General features: G+C 43.5%; 1 protein-coding gene across 1 annotated transcript in view; it reads right to left on the reverse strand.

Moving 5' to 3' along the window:
- Positions 1 to 18,155, reverse strand: part of rhpn1 (rhophilin, Rho GTPase binding protein 1) — a 31,168-nt gene extending 13,013 nt beyond the window's left edge. Inside the window, exons 1-5 of the mRNA XM_080431097.1 lie at positions 17,964 to 18,155; positions 17,094 to 17,202; positions 11,790 to 11,905; positions 4,404 to 4,532; positions 971 to 1,046 (exon numbers count right to left, since the gene is read on the reverse strand). Coding sequence (XP_080287223.1) covers positions 971 to 1,046; positions 4,404 to 4,532; positions 11,790 to 11,905; positions 17,094 to 17,202; positions 17,964 to 17,989 — 456 coding nt within the window. The 5' untranslated portion in view covers positions 17,990 to 18,155. The remainder of the gene's footprint in view (positions 1 to 970; positions 1,047 to 4,403; positions 4,533 to 11,789; positions 11,906 to 17,093; positions 17,203 to 17,963) is intronic.
- Positions 18,156 to 22,883: the final 4,728 nt, after the last annotated feature.

The following is a 22,883-nucleotide window of genomic DNA, read 5'->3' on the forward strand; positions in this document are numbered from 1 at the left end:
AGAAAGATTCTTAGGTAAAGGGGGTACTTTCACTTTTATGTACTTCGAGGTAATTCATTGAATTCCATTCAATTCAATCAGTACAGTATGAAAAATCGACTTGCAGAGATTTGAATGAGATATGTAATCCAACACACAACATTGTAACAGCAAGTTACACAACTAGGTTGATTAACTAGCCGAAAATTGTCCCTGGGGAAAAACTTGATTTATATATCATCAGAATCAGAAATAATCCTTTACTTTACACAAAGTTCATGCATATTCAAAGATATCCAGCACCTGTAAGAACCTTGTTTTTAAGGTTTAATCAAGTTGAGGAGCGCTTGAATTATCTTCTAAATCCTTTCAGTAATCTGACATCCTACTCTAGTCCTTTCAGTAATCTGACATCCAACTCCTAACACGCAGAGACATGCAACAGATGAAGAATCGAGTCATTATTTGATGGGGCTGTCCTGACCTGTCACCCATGTCGTGCTTCAATGATCAGTCAGCAATTTGACAAAGCCGTGGGAAACCGTTGGCTTTGTTTCCATTCCAGTCTCTGCTCGACAGCATTTTCACTGGCTTAGAACAGCACACTTTGGCAGGCCTTTTGCAAACTATAAATCTAACCTGGAGGCACATTACACCGACTATAAAAGGTTTATAACTGATGAAATGCATTGCCGTGATTATTCACTTGTGCAGGGAATAGACCTGTCAACACTTAATCTAACTATCCTTAACCCAACTGAAAGTAGCTTTGCAGCACTACGGTTATATTGGACGGATCAGGGGAGGACTTATTACGTTAGCTCATGTTAAGGTCATGACTTTATCCAGTTAGTAAAAGGTCTTGGTAAAGAGATGTGGTTTACAAAATCACACACACACACACACACACACACACACAGTAGCTGTTTATGATTACTTGGGCATTTTAACGTATTCAGAGAATTTGATGACAGATGCACTCTCTCCTCACCTGAATAGAGACTGTGAAGTCCACTTCCTTTGTTTCTTTCAAGCCGAGGGGGATCATGGGAACGTTGACTCCCTCGCTGTGAGTCAAGCAAAATGTAAACATAAACACATGCAGCGCAGGATACTTCACCTTCACATTGTGAATTACACACATTAAACACATTACTTCCACAAAATTAAAGGCTGACATTTTTCTGACAGTACATGAGCAGTCTAGTATATACTGTAGATGTACAGTGCGTTCTACAATTTAGAATGTTCTGCAATGTGTGTCTGACTCTGTACAGTAGTGTACATGTGCTTTGTCAGTAGTATGAGATGTGTCTACTGGTGGCTTGACGCAGCACCATATGCAGTGCCACTAGCAAAACACGAGGCTGTAATTTTTTCATCAAAGGCAAAGCAGTTGCACATGACCTCCAAAACAAGATATTCTTCTGTTCTGCTGAATGCCTGACTCACGTATCAACTTACCACAGACAAAAAGAAAATCCTATTCAAAATGCCAAAATCTTAAAGAGGGATGCATGTAAACCCTAGGCGGATTTTGTGGTTTGATTCCAGTTCAGGTTACAAAATTACAGCAGGGTAAAACATGGCAGGCTGCATAAGATTGACCTTATAGTACTTTGTGATGTAATCAACACAGCGCCAGCTAATAAGATTATGGGTGTGGTTAGATATTAGGTGGGTGAATATGCAAGCATTGACCGTGGCACACTCATGGCTCTGGGCACACCTAAGTCTAACAACCCATTATACATTTGAATAGCTGCAGCTGCATTGCTTACTAGTCCGCCTTGTTTTCAATCTGTAGTTTTTAACCTGAACTGGAAAACAAACAAAAAAATCACACCCAGCGTGAAGTGGGCGGTGTGGTCACAGTGGTCATCACAGTGATGGAAGTTCACTTAAAGACAAGTAATAATGTGGACCAACCATTGTACACCCCTAACTTAAAAAAAAACATAAATGTGTTTTTTTTTAAGTGCATAGTCCTATTTATAGGGCTATGCACATGTGTCATGTTTCACTAGCCAATCACAATCCTGAATAGACTGTGATTGGCCAATCACGGTGCAGGGTTAGGGGGGTACAATGGTGGCCAATCACAGCGCAGGGTTGGGGGGGGTGCAATGGGTGTGGGGGGGTACAATGGTGGCCAATCACAGTGCAGCGAAAATCAGCCTAGGGTTTCATGCCCCTTTCATGGGGGGGGGCAACAATTTGTCCTCTTGAGTTGTATTGTGCTCTCAAAGATCTATGGACACGGTACTCTGAGGATTTATTATGTGAGTAAATAGCAGAGTTTGAAAAAAATAAACAGAATTTCCCCTTGGTGTAAACGGTACTGTAAATGGACCACATTTATATAGCGCTTTTCCCAGTCTTTCTGACCACTTCACATGTGCTTCACATTCACACACCACAACGGTGGAATACCTTCTAACAATGCTAACGCTGCTACAATGCGGTACACATTCAAGGTCATCCTGGGAAGAATTAGCATGGGAGGGGTAGGCCACATTTCTAGTGTAGCTATAGCTACAGCCATGTATAACTAGTTTGAGATGTGACTGAAGTAAGGAAAATGACAAGTAAATCTAGTCATTGGAATGTATACTAATTACGTAAGAAAATACTCGTTCTTTAAGAACGTGATCCATACTCCTCATTAATATGGCTGCCATATTCAATTAAAAATAACAAACTGAAAATAGAAAGTCAACCAATTTTCTTTCAATCTGGTGTCCTTATTTTGTCATCAATACAACTGTCAACAATTTGTAAAAATAATATATATATATATATATATATATATATATATATATATATATATATATATATATATATATATATATATATATATATATATATATATATATATATATACATATATATATATACAGTATATTAATAATAGTGAAAAAAGTAAGCTTGTAGCTCGGCTATATTCGTTAATCGTACGTCAGTATAGAGGATTAACCACTTAAACCCTCTAGTCTCAGTGAAACAGACTTGAGTTAAAACCCTGCTCAGACCACTTTTTTCCATCTACACCAAATCTCATCGCGTTTTGAGCCTGTAGAGCTGCTATTTTTTGCCAAAGAGATTTGGTGTAGATGAAAATAGCGGTTACACAATATTGTGCTGGTCAGGCCCGTAGCACTTGCCGTAGCCTTGATGACCATGCAGTCTTATGCAAAGGTTAAAATGTAATTTAGAGAACATTATTTAGGCAGATGTTAGGTTCATTTGTTTATTTGTTTACCTGGCATCCTATAGTTTCTATAGTTTCAATGCACAGATTATTATTTTTTGATATTATATTGTTTAGACTGATGCTAGGTTCTTGGTTTACCTATGATCCTAGATTACTATGAGGCCCTACACTGTCTCTCTGCATTTAACATATGTGTTTACCTTGCTTGCTATATGTCGCTCTGGATAAAGAGCGTCTGCTAAATGCCTAAATTGTATAAAACACCCATCCAGAGTCTCTACCATCTGTCCCCAAACCCACAAGGCCTGTTGCTCTGACCTTCATCCCTCTAATAAGCCAAAACCCAGCATTAACCCTCACACTCCCAAAGACGCACACGCACACAATTAATGATGCTCTAATCGGGTCCGCGTCAATATGCCGACGGCTCATTATTCCGATGGTTATATATATACCAAACCCTAACCGCACGCGGAAGCCACGTAGTCGGACTTATGGGCAGTTCCCGCTCTAATCAGGGGATTTGACCCTCTTGTGAACCTGAGCTGCAGAGGGAAAATCTCCTATATGCCTGGCTAAAGCACGCACAGTAAGGAAAATAGCAGATCTACAAGCTTATAATGTGACACGTTGTGAGCTTGCAGCTCTGCTACTTTCAGCGCATGACTCATGCGCAATGAAGAATAAATCACACTTTTGGACACAATGATCAATGCCACGTGCATTGACTACCTGTTGACTATGTTTTATTTTCTGTATCTGTCCTGTGTTTCATAACTGCTGCAATGCCATTGACAACTCAATTTACCCCTGTGGGATCAATAAAGGTCTGTCTATCTGTCTGTCATCCATCTATCTATCTATCTATGCACACAGACACACACACACACACACACACACACACACACACACACACACACACACACACACACACACACACACGCACACCATACTTGTGCACACATGTGGTGTAATGTGGTGTAAAGTAGAAAACAAAAAGCATTGGGCGCTTGTTTTCTCTAATTATGGCACTCGTCAGGCTAATGAGGCTGGCCTGGAATGCCGAGTCCAAATAGTAATGAGGCAAGACTAGTGTGTGCGTGTGCGTGCGCGTGCGCGTGCGTGCGTGCGTGCGTGCGTGCGTGCGTGCGTGCGTGCGTGCGTGCGTGCGTGCGTGCGTGCGTGCGTGCGTGCGTGCGTGCGGCCCTACCTCTCGGTCTGGTAGACCTCCATGTTGCTGTTGAGCTCCTCCAGCTCCTCTTTGAGCAGCTGCAGGTTGGAGTTGACGAAGCTCAGCTCCAGAGCCACGGTCTCCTTCACCTTGTTGTTGGTGGTCGCCCTGCAACACAACACACTTTACTTTACTTTATGTGCACGGGACAAGTACAGAGAAACATTGACTGACTGTTTGCAGTCTGCCTGTTTGCAAATGTATTCACTAGACTACAACAGAAACATTATTCTCCACATGTGCTTTCATTGTGATGGATCCAGATACCAGAACACAGAAAATATAACAAAAACTATACAAACAAAACTTAGTTTTTTTTCTTTACATTTGCTTCCTATAACCTCACATAATCACATTTGTCATTTTAGTTCCCCGATCTCAGCAAGCTCCAGGTGCTATGCTGGCTGTCTGCCTCACAACTTTTCTAACACAGATTTAGCATGCTAATAAAACAAGACAGTAACAGCATGGCTTCCCTGTGCAATCTATAGCTATTGGATAAAGCACTTAATCAGTCACTGTAGGCCAATCTGTAGCTATTGTTGGATAAAGCTCTTCATCAATTACTGTAGCTCGGAGGCCAGAAGTGAGCAAGCAGAGTTCTGCAGGTTTCAGGCAAAATGATGTGCTCATTAAATAGAAAATGTGTAGAAAGTGACGTAAGAAAATTGCTGAACGTTGCCACATACAGTAGGTAAATGCTCCATTTCCCTTTAGGTACAGTGTCATTAAAAATGTGTCTTATTATCTTATTTTATGGATGATCATTATTATGGCTAGTTTGTTAAAGACTCATTTATACTAGGTTCTTGGTTTACCTATGATCTTAGAGTACTGAGGCACTACACACTGTCTCTCTGCATGTATGTGTTTACCTTGCTCTAGATAAGTCGCTCTAGATAGTTAAATGCCTAAATTGTAAATTGTAAAGGATGCTAATAATGCTGCTGGATTTAAATGAGCATTTCCTAAACATAGCCATAGGTCTTCTTAACTACTTCAGCCTTAACTACTTCCGCCCTACAGTATATACTATGTTGTGCAACAAATAGCAAGCTCACAACGCATCGTTGTGAGCTTGTAGATCCACAATTTTCTTTTACATTTTTGAAAATGTTAGAAAATGTTGCCTATGATGACATACATGCCCAATAAAGGGACACAAGATTAAAAGTGGTTCATCTAAAAAAATGTACTTTCTACAAACCACAAACAAGAAGCCACACAAACAACCTTTTGGTGGAGACCTCTCGCTCTCATTTATTCACCATTCACTGCTCTTCTAAACAAAGGAGAGTGGTGTGTAAAGCTTATGTTGTTGCGGTATGCATGTGCGTGTGTGTGTGTGTGTGTGTGTGTGTGTGTGTGTGTGTGTGTGTGTGTGTGTGTGTGTGTGTGTGTGTGTGTGTGTGTGTGTGTGTGTGTGTGTCTAGGGGGTCTGATGTTAACACACGTTCCTGTAAATCTTGAGGCACTGCTAGGTTGTCACGGTAACTGATGCTATGCTATACACTGGCCAGGGTAATCCCCGTGGTTACGCAATCACGGACAATCACTGGAGCCTTGATATGACGGGCTTCTGAGCCTGATGTATGTAGGTGTGTGTGTGTGTGTGTGTGTGTGTGTGTGTGTGTGTGTGTGTGTGTGTGTGTGTGTGTGTGTGTGTGTGTGTGTGTGTGTGTGTGTGTGTGTGTGTGTGTGTGTGTGTGTGTGTGTGTGTGTGTGTGTGTGTGTGTGTGTACTGTGTACTTTTACTACAACTATACTTGTGGGGACCATGCAAATGTCTCCACAAGTATAGTAAGTATAGAAAAAATCTGAAATATACATTTCAGGTTGGGGTTAGGGTTAGTATTAGGCATTCAGAGATTGAGATTAGGGTTAATATTAGGCATTCAGAGGTTGGGATTAGCCCCTGGTACGCCCCCCCCTAGGACCCCTGGGCGTCCCCGGACGCGAACAGCCTTTTTGCATGTAGTTTAAGCGCAAGGGGGCGAGGGCGGATTGTGGGTGGGGAGAGAGCCTGGCGACGTGAGCTATGTTAGTGCACTGAGTGGCAGTTGGGGCAAACGCAGTCCCCACAACATCATTTACGATTCTGTGCCTATCGGTACATAACTCGTACGGCGCTTAGTCGACTAGCAGACCATCGGCCGGTCGTCGCTGGCACTCGCGCCTGGGGGCGCCTGGGGGCGCTCGGGCGCGACTCCTTGGCCTCAAGGTCTGCTGAGTCGGCGTGCCTCCGTCATGGTCCAAAACTATACTTTATGGGCGAAAAAAAGTAGTCTGCGGTTGTTTGAAAAAGTATTGTCCCCAACGGGACAATACTTCTGTACAATATTACAGTCTTACTTCTGTACAATACTTCGGGGCGAGGCTTCCCAACTACATGCAAAAAGGCTGTTCACTCCCCGGACCCCACTATGAGAACCAATGGTCTAGTTCACAGCCTTCTCAATGTTGGGTCTGGACTGGCTGAGTAAACAGGGACTCAGACCCCATGTATTTCCAGGATAACAGAGAGATAACACTGGCAAAAAGGTTGTTATTCTGAGAGCGAAATGCCCCACAATATTAAAACAATTTAATATGTTTTATTTTGATAGTAACCGTTGTGTAATAGCAATATTACACTCAAGGGTGGCTTTATCGTGATTATTGCACTTCAGTGATGCTTGTGGAACTCGGAACTTGATGCTTTGGCAATATTGTAACTGTTACATTCATGCCAATCTGGGAACTCATTCGGTAAAAAAAATGGAAAGAAATGTTTTTTTTCCCCCAGAATCTGTCTTGAGACAAGTTGAGAGATTACATTCATGCCAATAAAGTTGGCACTTTTCTAACATTTTGAAATGAAAGAGAAAGAGAGAGAGAGAGAGAGAGAGAGAGAGAGAGAGAGAGAGAGAGAGAGAGAGAGAGAGAGAGAGAGAGAGAGAGAGAGAGAGAGAGAGACTCACACAGGCCCACAGAGGGGAGGCAGTGTAACAGAGCAGATTAGGAAACCAAGGGGGTTTGGAAGTGAGTTTGAAATGAGTATGACTCCTGAGCCTCTTGCCATGTCACAATAATTGTCAAATATCGATATTGACTGCTGGGGCTTTCACCATGAGATTTTTGACAAATACTCATCAGTAATTATTTAATAATCAAGTTGGTAAGGCAAATAATGTAACAGCTTGAACAGTCCAGTAAGTTCACAGAATTACCGTACATCATTTTATGTAATGCAGCCTTTAAAACCAGAAGACAACACTTATGCCATATCACGATATTACCATATCCAAAATCCAACACCTAACCCTAAACTTAACTCTCACCACTACACCTACGTCTAACCTTAAACCTTGCCCTAATGTTCCGCCCAAAGGTCTTTAAACGAAGGAGCGTGACAAATAAACGTTCCGGGTTGACAGGTTGATGCTGTTATTCACAAAAAAACATTGTCACTTTATCACACACGCACACAGGAACAGTCCTCACTTCCCACAATAATCCTCCTCATCTTTCTACTGTATGTTTTCGAAGACATTTGGTCCTCATATGGTCCTCACAAGATGTACCAGAGCGAGCACACACACCTCTCTGGGGTCAGGCCAAGGACAATCTGATTAGTCAGCTTAAAAAAGGCCTGCCAAATATCCCCTTTACACATACACACACTGCACAACACACTGCCAACACACACTGTCCAGGGGGAAAAAATTATGTGTGGACTTTGCTGAGAAAGGAAGAAAAAGTGCCAGATAACCAGAAAATGACCCCTTTCTGTTAAAGAGTTTTTTTTATATGAACTAGCACGTGTCAGCAACCAGACCCAGATTAGTTAGTTGAGTAGCAACAGATAACACCACCCCCAGTTACAAAATGACGTCTTCATCAGCCAATCACAAGCTCTGATGATTTACACCCCCCCCCTTTCAACCTAAAAGTCTCATTAGAGTTCTAAACTCCCCTCGACCCAGTTCCACAGAGATGTTTATGTTTTTTCTATGTGTGTGTGTGTGTGTGCGCGTGCGCGTGCGCGTGCGCGTGTGTGTGACAGAGAATGAGAGAGGGGAAGAACGAAAGTGGGAAACAAAGAGAGAAACAGAAAGACCTTTTTCCCTCAACACCAAATCTCTTCACAAAAATAGCCAATGTACAAGCTCTCAACGCGTCGAGTTGCGACACGTGAGCTTGAGGTTGAGCTTGTAGATCTGATATGTTTGCAGAATATTCACCCCAGAATAGGGACGCTAGGGTTCATGAGGTTAAAAAATAAGGGATCTGACAAGACCAATAATAACCAAGGATGAGGTTCCCATGGCTGCGTTTGGGATTCTCCGTATGGGAACAACAGGAAGACACAAAGCCTGTTGATTAGAGGCAGGCCTGTGCGGGGGGCCTCTTTGTCTGCCCCCCATCCCCCGCCCCCCCCCCCCCCCCCCCCCCCCCCCCCCGCTGACCCAATAGAAGGGGAGGCGTGACAGCGAGTGTGCGTGTGAGAGAGAGAAAGATTGTTTTATTTCCCCTAAACTGAGTCATGGATCTTTCCGAGAGATGGGACCAAGTGAAACAAACATAGCCGGGGGAACGAAAAAGGTCCACAAACCCCCTCCCTGATTCAACAATGAGCCTGCAGAGACATTCTTTGATTTCCTCCTCCATGAGTAAACTCTTCTTCAAACTTAATAAGGTGCACAGCCAAACAAGTGTGTGGGTGGTATGTGTGTGTGTGCGTGTGTGTGCATGTGTGTGTGAGGGGGATGTGGGCCCCTGGGGATCGGCTGTCATTTAATTAGAGGCGCTGTTGTTTTCTGTGTTGATATATTAGATCCTGACACAGCAACAGTCATAGTAGTAGTGAGTCACATGTCCACTAACGCCTCCCTTACTCGGATGAACGTACGCAGATCAGCCAGTCCAGAGGGAATGAGAGGGAATGAGAGAGAGAGAGAGAGAGAGAAAGAGAGAGAGAGAGAGAGACACTGGAAATTGTTTCCCTGCTTTGACGTGTGATGGGCAAGGTTCGAGTCCCAACACACTCAGCTGGACTCGTAGCAAACAAGCTGTACGGCAGATAATTGCACTACTGCAACTCGGTGCAATGACCATCACACACATACATCCTGAACTGCAACAGGTGCTGGACAGAGTTCGAAACAGCAGGATGGGGTTAAGCTCGCTAAGCACACTGTGTGCCGCTCCAAAGGCGTCATTTATTAACACCAGATACATGACGTTTGCAGCTAACGTGATCTTCATCAGAACTACAGACATACAGACTGAGACGGAGAGACAGAGGAGCTGCCGCTGGACTTGGGGGATAAAGATGACGCTGATGTTTTTGGAGTGAAGGCTTTGATGTTCCGCCAGCCCCTTCGGGTTTATTTTTTATTTTTTATTCCTTTCTCTCCGCTAGTAAAACTGTTAACTGTGTGAGTGACAGCTGGCTGCGTTGACGCGAGGCCAGTGGAGTTATGCAAACTGCAGCAGGGCTGGGCTATGTTTCGTGTATGTCAGATCAGACGCTGTATGGAAAGTATTAACAGGCAAAACACAGCTGTCTACACTCAACACACGCACACACAAACACACAGGAGGAGCACAAGCTAAGCAAAATAGATGCATACAGGCAAAACACTTATGAATAAAAACTAGTACAGAGTAGACACAGACACACAAGTGACACATATACACAACTATTACACAGACACAATACGAGCAGAAAGAGAGAGTCATACACAATGAAACACAAACAGTGTCATAAAACTGGGCGGTGCTGGGGGGGTGAACCCTGACCTTTTCCCACCATGGGACTGGGGGTTTGTTGGTTCATCAGACTCATCCTCTGCCACCAGGAGTGTCACAATAACACAGGGCTCTAGCACATGATGACAACGCTGTCACACACAGCAAATAATAAAAACAAAACACACGGCAGGGTGGAGAACTCAATGAGACTGTCATGTATCCTATTACTATAATTGACAAAAGCTCAGAAGTTCGTCCGGGATTCGCAAGCACAGGATCACTCCACATGCCTCCAGGACCTGTCACAGACTGTTGATCAGAGCTCTGGTTATTATCTTACCCCACCTCGATCAGTGATCAGACTCTTGGCTTGATTGACTTTCTGATTTGCCTATCAGACCCTCAGCCTGATCTGGCAGGTTGCCATAGCAACCAGATACAGGAAGCTTGACCTCTTTTGACCTCAAGAAAGGCTTTCTATTGGGCAGCAGGTGGGTCGTGAGGTTGGGAGGTTGGGAGGTTGGCCGCGAAGCGGCCCAAATCTCTAGTTCCTATAATTAATAACAGTCTGATTTACGCGAGGCACTGTGAGTTTGTAGATCGCCTATATTCTACAAAGGTTCCCCTATTATGACATGCCCAGAATAGGGATGCTGGGGTTCATGTGGTTACATGTAGATGGCTGAATGATGCAGGTCTAAAGGCCATTCCATACCAATGCAACAACTTGCAACTCCTTGCAACAAAACCGTTTTTAGGCCATTCCACACCAATGCAACTACTTGCAACTGCCATTTGGAGATAATGGGTGCATGTAGTTGCAGTTGCAAGGAGTTGCATCGGTGTGGAGTGTGGACTGGCCTTAAACGGGAGGCTTCTCACGTCTTCTGTGGTGTCAACCTTTGATCTAGTCTGCTTTGACTCATCCCAACCCCTAGTTGATATTTCTGGCAACAACAAAAAACCTCAATCATAATGCATCTAGGTTCCTTAAAGCTTAAAACAGCTTAGAACAGCTTCCTTAACTTAATAGAGAGGAACACATACTGAGGGCTGTACCACTACAAATACAGTAGTTCCTGCCTAACCCATCTGATTGGTCCAACAGGTATACCAGCTGTGTTTACTATCCTGTAAAACCGAGCCATGCTTTATGAAAAAAAGAGAATTGTTGCTATGCTGACTTACTCAACAACAGCTAGCTCACTGCCCTGTGTCCCATTTTGGTTACCTATGCAGCGGACAGATGCAGACAATTGCAACTTGATTTCCTCAATATAGCACTTTTAGGTACGGATTTAGACATAAGCCTGCTGTCTAGTTTAGTCTACTGTGTGTGAATGCCATTGCACACGTTCCAAGTGCTGTATAGCCATGAAATCTGGCAATAATGTAACATTTAAAATGCAGTTTTATATAAGGCTTGTCGCTGTATCACAGGCCAGCAATTCCTTTGGTGTGTAACTCATACTTGGCAGTAAAGTATTAGACTCCTCTGTGTACTTGCAGAGTTGCCAACAGCAGTCGGCACCAACACCCCACCAACACAAGCCAGACACCATACATCAGACGCTTGGGTCCCGACAGCCGGGAGCGAACCCTCGGTTTAATATACTCCGGCCATCTCACCTGAAGAGGTTCTCGGCACCAGCTCTCATGCGCATCTCCTTGTTGATCTGCTGGTTGATGCGGGCCCGTCGATGCTGCAGCCTACTGCGCTGAGTCTGGGCAAAGGGGTCACATCCCTGGATACAGTGAGAGAGAGAGAGAGAGAAGAGACAGAGAGAGGAATTACCTCAAAATCCAAAACAGTGCCGAGTGTGTCTCTACGTGCACTGCTCCGTCAGTCATCACAGTGAGTATATTGTGCAGACAGATTCTGAAACAGCTAGCCTATGTTTTCACAGATGTGAATACTGCACAGTATGTCTGTGCTTATGACTGGCTCAGACTGGCAGCTTGTTATATGTAGGACTACTAAAATGATTAAAGAACCATTTATGCAAACAAAAAACACAGAGATATATATATTTATGGAAGTTTATGGAACGTTGTCATCTGTTGCCATTACTAGTCATGGCTGCCAGTTCCCACCTGATGTCGTGTGGGAGTCCAGACTGATCCAGACCATACTTAATAACTGTTAGTTTGCATAACGTCTTCAGACTGGGATTTAATTCTAAGATGTACAGGCCATCCACTGGAACAGGTGTGTATATATATCTGTATCCTCCAAAGAGGATGATACGATCTCCCAAAATGCAACAGCACATCCGAGACATCCTACACGGGCTTTTCCCCTTGGGCTCAACCTCCTTCCAGGAGAAGGTCTCTGGATTGAATTTCCAAAAATCATTGATGATCTGGTTCCAGTTGTCGCCACCAATTATGTACAGCTCTCCATTGTAGGCAAAGGCTGAATGACACATGCGTCCTTCTGGCAGAAGCTGTGCAGAAGGCATGCTCTGCCAGCAGTTGGTCTCTGTGTCAAACACTCTGATGTTGTCGTAAAGGTCCTCATCCTCCGCTACGCCCCCAAATACAAACATCTTCGTCCCAATGATAGTGGCAGAGTGACTTGACGAAGCAGGTGTGCCTCTGGTGTTAATTAAAGACCAGACCATTGTGGTAGTGTCCAACTTGTAAATATCATTAGGCCGTGGCCGTATAAGCTGGGTGTATCCTCCACAGATATACATGACCTTCCCCAAAACACAGGCTGAGTGGTTGTACCTCGCCTCTGGAACAATCCCAGAAATCTTGGGCTTGAACCACCTGTGGGTGTCAACATCAAATGCATAAAGCACATTGCAAAACTTCCTTGTGTAGCAGTCCTGCCATGTAGTAACACCCCCCCAGATGTAGATGACATCTTCCACTGGCACAGCTGTGTGGCTGTAGCGCATGGATGGAACCTCAAGGGGATGTTCTCCTCTTCCATTGGTCACTGTGGGTAACTTCATCCAGTGCAAAGACACTGTATTGAAGATGTGCACCTGAATCTGATCCAAGTTGTACATAGACCCTCCAAAGGAGTACACCTTGTGCCCGACTGCCACAGCAGCGTGACCGGCTGTCTCTGGTCCTCCCTTCTCTTTGGTCACCGTCCAGTGCAACATTGTTCTCTCTATTATTCTATTTGTATGTCTTTATACGTGTCCGGGTAACTCAGTCGGTAGAGCACTCGCCTTTGGACAACAAGGTTCTGGGTTTGATCCCAGCCCGGGCACCAACAACTCAGTGCAAGTTGCACGGCCTGGGTAACTACTAAGACGTGCGGTAAGTACTGGGATCTGATGGTAGGTGTTGCGCTCCACCTCAGCAATCCATCTCCGAGGGGTCTAGCGCATTAAAAAAGAGGTAGGCACCCTTGTTCCTGGCCCGAAACAGACAGAAGGCCACTCAGACCTACTTACTTGTCTCGCTAAAACCCAGTCTGACTTTATGCCTTATCACTCTCTACGTCGTCTCTCTCTTCCCTCTGCAACTCTCTCCCTCCACCCAACAACCCCTAATATAGGCTGACCAGAGCTCGGGTCTGACGTCACACACAACACAAACCTTTGCTATGCATGCCTACTGTATCATTAACCGTTCAGCTGATGCAATGACGTGAACACATGTACAGGGCTGTCATGATTACAAATTAAAGTTGACGAGTAATTGTCACAAATAACTGCGATTAATTATTGTCTCCGCCAGTCCGTCCAGTCCGTCCGTCCGTCCGTCCGTGTGTGTGTGTGTGTGTGTCCGTCTCAGCCAAGCTAACATTGGTCAAGCTTCACGTGACATCACAATATGTAATATAAATAGGTAAGACAGGATTAATCAGGAACAGTACTCGCCTGGCGGAGGAGACCTGTGCTCCGAGGAGCACATTTTCTAGTTTAATTATGTTTTTGGCATTGAACATTGGAACATATGAAAACAATAAAAAAATCTGTTTGGTTTTTAGGCTTCGCAATCACAAATTACACAGGTCAGATATGACAAATAACTTATGTATACAGAAAGAAATTACTGACTTTTTCTTTTTTTTAATCATTTCCAAAGATTTTTTGTTTGTAGATCTGCTATTTCTGCAACTTTTGTAAAAAGTTTGAAAATGTATGAAAATATTTCAACATGGAAACGATTATGACGATTATGCAATATAATTGCGATTATCTCAAATAATTGCGATTAGGCGATTATGTAATAATTGTGACAGGCCTACACATGTGTTGCAGTCTGCATTTTCCTTGCTGCTGCAGGTCACACGGCTCTGTAGCTGCAGCTCAAGGTGCCACAGACACCTCAGTATAGACCAGTTCAGCACTAAGCCCCATCATGGATGTCACACACAGTCAAACGTCCATTTAACCCATGTCTATTTAAGGTTATGCCAAATGCTACCACACTGTGAACCCCAATAAGTTAGCAGAATTCAAAAATAAATGAGCAATCGGTTGCCTTAAAAATGTTAAAAGGTGACATTTTATACCATTTTTCAAAAACATAATTTTTTAAGATCCTTAAAACATGCTTGAAACGCTTTAGCTTAAAGCTGCACTATGTAACTTTCCTCTTCTACCCCGGATTTTCCTGACATTTTTACCATTGAGCCTGCCTGCTTGCTCAGGGGATAAATTGAATCTTGACCATCAGGTCTAAATTCATGTCAGATCCTGTTAGGTGAGACATGACCTTTGACACAATTCTAAATGTCTCAATAGAAGAGCAGGGAGACAAAATACAACCACAAGTTATATTGTATTAACATACTCTACCATACAATTTGGACAAAATTACATTTTATTCAGTTACATCGTGCCAGTATAAAACACCACTCAAAGCATTTTCTGATTATTTTCATTTCTGTTTCTAAGCATTTTCTGTGTGCAATACCTAGCAGACTGTTCTGGCAGGTGGGGGAGCGGTTGAGAGAGTTTGCTACTAATCTCCGCCTCTCCCCCACCTTCCCCCACCCCTTTCCAGAACTGATCGTGACATCCCATTCTAGCATGAAACCATAGTTACGGTGAAGCCCCGCCTTCCGAGCACTGGCTGTGAAGCAAAACAATCTTTATAATAGACTACACCACAGACATGAGTTAGTTATACACTTGACAGGACATAGGAAACGTTCCAGTCCAGGGGCCAGATATATCAAGGGTGTGAAAACATTTACACAAAGATTGGGATTTAATAAAAGAAAACATGATGTGAGAAGTTGCACACCTCTCCACATATTGGTGAGGAGAGATCATCCAGGAACAATTATAAATGTGATGTGTTCTTACACTCAGTGCCATAGTCTGTGTTCTCTTGAGTACAATTAGCTCGGGTTTCCAGAAGGTGGCATACCGTTTCCTGTTCTTGTTCATTTTCCCATAGCTTCATTTGATTTGGTTTGGCAGCAGATTTGAACTGGAAACACATGGTGTCATACAGTATGTGTTTCCGGATCAGATAAGAATTCACTACTTTACTGCCTATTATTACCTGTTGCCTATCCACTTCGTGCCTCGTGGCACATAAGGCCTACTGCCTATTATATTTACGTGGAATAGAAACTTATCTTCGGTTCAATGCACCTTTTCCCTGCTGGTGCAAATAATTGTGAACGAATTGGCAATACATTTCTCTGAAAAACATTGATGTCTCTCTAGACGTTATGTGCTGGCCCAGAGGAGAGAGTACTTCATACTACAGTATGAAGGGCAGAAGTAACTGTGGCACTTGCTTTGTGGTCAGTGGGCAGTGATCCACTTGTTGACCTCTTTTCCAGTCCCACCACCATATACAGTATATATACACATTTAACTAAATTAGTTCACCAGTCACTCATTCTACAGTAATGTTGTTTCGACTTTAACACTAATGTTTAACAACAAAATGACTCAATCAGGTTAGGGGCCCTCATCTGAACAGCCGTAACTTCTAGGTCCCATGTCTTTCAGTCTCATCATGGAAAGAGTAGACCTCATGCCATGGTGACAGCAACAGCCACCGCCCGGCCATGTACGTGGCTGACTACTGTCAACGGACCGCTCTCTAAAACCCCATCAGTTCATCATAGAGTAAACCATCCGCCTCATGCTCACAAGGTAAACTGTACTGTAACATGATGGATGGAGTGGGCCATATCGTAAACACGCCGCAGGCATACTCCCTTCTCCTCACCCCCCACCATCACCAAAACCACCACCACCCCCGCCCCTGTCCCTGTCTGCCAACTTGCGCTGCCCCACACTTCTCGCCGCTTCACTCCTTTATCTTTCTCCTTCCCTCTCACCCAGCTAAGGTGTTTGTCTAGCAAGCGCATGTCCAGTAATCCTCAGAGTGCCTGGGTGGATTATAGGTGCTGGCAGCTCCCCACCGGGATGGGTGGTGTTGGGTGCAAGGATGCACTCCACCATGCATGCTGACTACATCATGGTTGTGTGTGTGTGTGTGTGTGTGTGTGTGTGTGTGTGTGTGTGTGTGTGTGTGTGTGTGTGTGTGCGTGCGTGCGTGCGTGCGTGCGTGCGTGCGTGCGTGCGTGCGTGCGTGCGTGCGTGCGTGCGTGCGTGCGTGCGTGCGTGCGTGCGTGCGTGCGTGCGTGCGTGCGTGCGTGCGTGTGCGTGTGTGTGTGTTGGGCGGGGGGTCAGGAGAAGACACCACCTTTGGGTGCTGGTGTCGTGACTTGACTAGATCTCACGTTGGATGTGCGACAGTGCGTGTCTGCATCTCTGTGTGTACAGGCATAGCTTTGCATTATATATGTTGGTGTGTGTTGGTGTGTGCGGTTAAGGTATATAGCTACAGTATTGCATGCCCTTACAGGTCTGTAACTATGAGAGTGTACAAATGGGACCAAATGAAACCATTCGGTGCCATCCATTTGTACACTCTCCCCCCAGAGTGACATTAACACTGTAGTCGTGGGTCTCCACTCTCCAGGTGTCTCACCTTTCGGATGCTCTCGCTGTGGCTGATCTCCTCCGTGGATAAAGCTGAAGGCATCTCGTCGTCCGAGACGGCTGCCTCTGACAGGGACTCCTCTGTCTCCTCCTCATCTCTGCAGAGGGCAAAATGTTGATGGTGTAATAATTGTGCAACAACACCTGATTAACAATAAGTGCCACCACCAAGCCCCCTGGTCCGGTTTAATATGAACTGGTCAAAAGCGACTCTACTATGACTTGAAAAGAAATGTGCATAATAAATCGTTGCTATATGTTTGCCCAGTGGTGTAAAGTAACTAAGTACATATACTTAAGTACTGTAGGCCTACTTAAGTAAACATTTTAGGTACTTTATACTTTTACTTTACTGGAGTATTTCCAATTTTCGATACTTCTACTCCACATCTCAAGAGGCAAATATTGCTCCACTAACATTATTTGAAAACTAGTTACTAGTTACTTTGTAGATTTGGATTATTATTACAAAACACACTAACCACTTCAGCCGTATACTGTATATATTTCGGCCATTTAAAAATAGCAGATCTACAAGTTCATATTTTCAAAAGATTTTTTACATATTTTGAACTATATATATATATATATCAGATATACTCTGACTGTTACAAGTAGAAGTCCCGTATTCAAAATGTACTTGAGTAAAAGTACGAAAGTATCGGCATCAAAATATACTTAAAGTGCCAATGGTAAAAGTACTCATTGTGCAGAATGTCCCATTTATATCTGTATTGCAGTATTGATATTTTTACTTGAGTAAAATATGTGAGTACTTCTTCCATCACTGTAAATCGTCCCTATTAATATGTTTTCCTCTGTTCGGACCCTAAATAATAGGATCGACCACTTCACTTGCCTTATTGTCGCAGGTTGCTCCTCCATCGTGCAAAAAGTACAGATTGGCTGTACGTTCGAACCCGGGGCTACATGTCGTAGACAACCTCATGCACCGACTCTGAAGAGTGGATGATGCACACACACAGTTCCAGAAGGCAGATGATGGGAACATACAGAGAAGTTAGGCTCAAATGTTCTGCTATTCATTACATGACATGATAGGCTACCTCCTCCTCCTCCGCTTGCTTTCTGCAACTTGTGAACAGTGTTGCCAGGTTTTGCGAGAGAAACTAGCAACCAGGTCTAGGAAATCAAGCCCAAAAGAAGCGACTGCCGACTGGGTCACACACTTTGACTTTACATCGGCTTTTTGAAAATAGCCAATCTGTAGATCTGCTATTTCCATAGAAATCTTGGAGGGGAAAGTGCAAAATGTGAAATATGTTTTTGAAACATTATTCTAACAACATGAATCTTGTATGGGAGTCTGACAAACACATATTAATCTGGGGGTCCTTGACATGAAAATGTTTGAGAACCACTGGTTTAAACAACATTAGGAAACAAGCCCAAATAAGCAACTACACTTTAGAAACAAACAAGCCAAAAAAAATCCGCAACCTGCAAGCAACTTCCAATATTTTCAAGCAACTTTACAGAAAAACAATCCCAAAGTCGCTTATACTAAGCGGACATGGCAACACTTGAATGTGTGCACTCTCTGTGAACATATTCTAGGAGGCGGGCTGCTGTAGTCAAAGCCACCCAATCAGATCGCAGTCTACGTGAGCGACGCTGCTAACAACCAATCGCTAAAAGGATTATCCGAGAGTGACAGACAGACGTGACCAATTACAAGTCTTATGAAAGTAACCCCTCCTACTCCAGCACTGGCCGTTTCCATGGCAACGTCAGGGCTGTGGCTCTCGTGTAGCGTGTGTGTGCGTGTGTGTGCGCGTGTGTGTGTGTGCGTGCGTGCGTGCGTGCGTGCGTGCGCGTGCGTGTGTGTGCGTGCGCGCGCGTGCGTGCGTGTGTGTGAGAGAGAGAGAGAGAGAGTGTCCTGTCTGTGTATTGTCAAAGACATTGAGAGGGTCCGCCTCCTCTCCCCTCCCCGCCGGGGTGGGCCGTAGGAAAATACTAACAGATTGGGGGCTAGACCAATGGTTCTCAACCTGTGGGTCGGGAACCCCGGGGGGGGTCCCCATATGATTTTGGAGGGGTCCCGGGTGACAGAGAAGTGACAATTTAAGCCTTTTTAATAGCTCAAAAAAGAAAGAAAAAGAAAGAAAGAGAGAAAAGAAAAAGACCATTACTGCATCAAAAGTAATCAACAAAATATACTATAAAAACTGATCAAATTTGGCCAAATTGTTCAATAATATAAGAAAGAGGCCAAACATTTTTCACAATATTTATCTGTGGAACCTAGTCAAACTATCAACAAATTGAATACCTCAACTGCTACATTCCAAATGATTTAGGGTGGGGGGTCCCGTCCCCTCCCCAGTTCAAATATGATTATTTTGGGGGGTCACGACCTGAAAAGGTTGAGAACCACCACTGTTATAATAAATACACTTTAAGTACTTTAACTGAGTGAGAATTACAAGTGGATAAAGGCTACCAATATTATGCACAATTCCCATTGCTGAGAAAAGTGTTTTACCCTTTGTCTTGTCTGTTGTAGCCTATTGTTAATTGCAAACTATTATTCTTACTTTTTTTTAATTTCATTTTCATCTGTAATGAAAATAAAAGTTAGTTGTTATTATCTTGTTGTTAATTGTATTGTTGTGTTATTAACACAGTGTTGAACATATACCACATAATCGTGTGTGTGTGTGTGTGTGTGTGTGTGTGTGTGTGTGTGTGTGTGTGTGTGTGTGTGTGTGTGTGTGTGTGTGTGTGTGTGTGTGTGTGTGTGTGTGTGTGTGTGTGTCATATATATCTGTATAATGTGAACCTGCAGAATATGGTTTAAAATATAAATGATAGTTTCAGGATGCAACCACTAGGTGGAAGCTAAAGGCCACATTCAAAGCCAGATTCTACTTTTTTTCACTATAACAATAATTTGTTTTAATCATTCCAAGATTTTTAATTAACTTTCACTATTCTTCTTCCGCCGTTTTTGGCAGTTCTGGCCTAACCGCGTGGTCACTTTTTACGAAACTCTGCAATATGGTAGAGGGCTATGCCAAACGGCGAAGAAACGAAACTCACAACTATCGGCCAAAGGGTGGCGCTATTTTACTCAATTGACTTTGAACAGGTACAACTCATGCCCTGTTTGACCCACATCCATGACACGACTTCGATACACACATGCGTCTCCTCATGCCTAACAACTTTCACACTCTGACTTTTGACCTTTGACCTTTAGATATCCCACCATTTCCAATTATATGAAAAGCAGTAAAAATCTATAGCTTTCTGGGATCTTTGAGCAATCTGCACGAAACGTTTTACACATGAACTTTGGACCTATACCGACAGACGTGAGCAAGCGGATTTTCCATAAGTGAAAACGTTAAGCTTTTATGAGCCAATGAATATTGCAGTTTTATGAAAATTATTCGTCTGCCCCTAACACATACATGCAGACTCACATTTGTTTGAAACTTTGCAATATTGTAGAGGGTCATTCCAAGTATCACTGAAACCAATCTTACTCCAATTGGTCAAAGGGGGGCGCTATAGCAATTTTTTGAAAATGCAGACTTTAAACAGGCAAAAGTCATGCCTCGTTTGGCCGACAGCCGTGAAACTTGCTTACACATGTGCCTTGACTCATGAGGAACATATCTATCACTTTGACCAGTAAGCTCCGCCCTTAGATTGTCTGCAATTTTGAGCAGTTTGAAAAACATTTAAACCCAGGATTTCTGAGCAATTTGCGTGAAAGTGTGTCGTGTGTGAAGTCTGTTGGTCCAATAGCTTGATCGCTTAATCATTTGTCTTGAAACCACAGGGTCGCCTGTTCAAAACCCACCTCATGCAGACTTCATCTCAATTGCATTGCACACGACATGACTGTATCAATGAATAAACTTGCAATTGTTAAATGAAACGCTTATTGAGAGTAGTTATTTTCAATGTATTTCATTCCCTCTTTTGTTTTGTTTTGTTGGATTCTCCTTTATCACTGACCAAGGCTGTGGATTGAATAGCTTGATCAGTTCAGTGTTAGCCTCATGTACTGGAGGTCCTCGGTTCAAACCCCACTCATCACAGTTTACATTTAAATTGCATTGTACATAACATGACCCTGTTAATTCAGACATGTGCAATTTTTAAACAATAACATGAAATGCTTTTGAGAGTAGTTGTTTTTTATGTATGACATACTTTCTTGTGAAAATAGCCGATCTACAATCTCACACCTTTTTAGATAGCAACGCATTGTGAGCTTGTAGATCGACTATTTTCACTAGTTTCCATTCCGAGGACACAAAAAAAAAATCTTTATTGGTAAATGTTTTGTGAACCAGTGATCAAGAGTAGTTAGTGTCCTGTCTATCCATTGGCTCAGTCAGTACTGCGGCCATAGCTGAGTGGTTAGTGAGCCCGCCTAGGGAGCCATAGGCCCTGGTTGCCCCAGGTACGATTCCAGGCCAGGCCAGCAAATGTGCTGATGAAATGAAATGTGTCCCTGTCTCCCTGAGCAAGACTCTTAACCCCTAATTGCTCACAAGCCCTCATTGGAAACAAGGCCGCAAGGACTTTCATGAACGGACCTGTTAAAGGAATTATCCTTTTTTAGGTCCCTGGTTCAAACCCCAATTTAACCAGTTTGAAAAACATTTTAACCCAGGATTTCTGAGCAATTTGCGTGAAAGCGTGTCAAATCTGTGAGCTCCTTTTTCACAAGTTTAGGTTTGTTGGTCCAATGGCTTAATCATCTGCCTTGAAACCACAGGGTCGCCGGTTCAAAATCCCACCTCATGCAGACTTCATCTGAATTGCATTGCACACAACATGACTGTATCAATGAATACATGTGCAATTGTTAAAGATAACGTGAAATGCTCATTTGAGGGTAGTTATTTTCAATGTATGACGTACTTCATTCGCCCTTTTGTTTTGTTTTGTTGGATTCTCCTTTCTCACTGACTGAGGCTGTGGATTGAATAGCCTCATGTGCCGAAGGTCCCCGGTTCAAACCCCACTCATTACAGTTTACATTTAAATTGCATTGTACAAAACATGACCCTGTTAATTCAGACATGTGCAATTTTACAATAACATGAAATGCTTTTGAGAGTAGTTGTTTTTTATGTATGACATACTTTCTTGTGAAAATAGCCGATCTACAATCTCACACCTTTTTAGATAGCAACGCATTGTGAGCTTGTAGATCAACTATTTTCACTAGTTTCCATTCCGAGGAGACTCACTGTCTGTCTGTCTGTCTGTCTGTCTGTCTGTCTGTCTGTCTGTCTGTCTGTCTGTCTGTCTGTCTGTCTGTCTGTCTGTCTGTCTGTCTGTCTGTCTGTCTGTCTGTCAGTCTCTCTCTCAGTCAGTCTGTCTGTCTGTCTGTCAGTCTCTCTCTCACAGTCAGTCAGTCTGTCTGTCTGTCAGTCTCTCTCTCACAGTCAGTCTGTCTGTCTGTCTGTCTGTCTGTCTGTCAGTCTCTCTCTCACAGTCAGTCTGTCTGTCAGTCTCTCTCTCACAGTCAGTCAGTCAGTCAGTCAGTCAGTCAGTCAGTCTGTCAGTCTCTCTCTCACTCTGTCACTGTCTGCCTGTCTGTCTGCCTCTCTCTCACTCTGTCACTGTCTGCATGTCTGCCTGTCTGCCTCTCTCTCACTCTGTCACTGTCTGCCTGTCTGCCTCTCTCTCACTCTGTCACTGTCTGCCTGTCTGCCTCTCTCTCACTCTGTCACTGTCTGTCTGCCTGTCTGCCTCTCTCTCACTCTGTCACTGTCTGTCTGCCTGTCTC

The sequence above is a fragment of the Gymnoscopelus braueri genome, assembly GCF_963280865.1.
Source record: "Gymnoscopelus braueri genome assembly, chromosome: 6".
NCBI lineage: Eukaryota > Metazoa > Chordata > Actinopteri > Myctophiformes > Myctophidae > Gymnoscopelus > Gymnoscopelus braueri.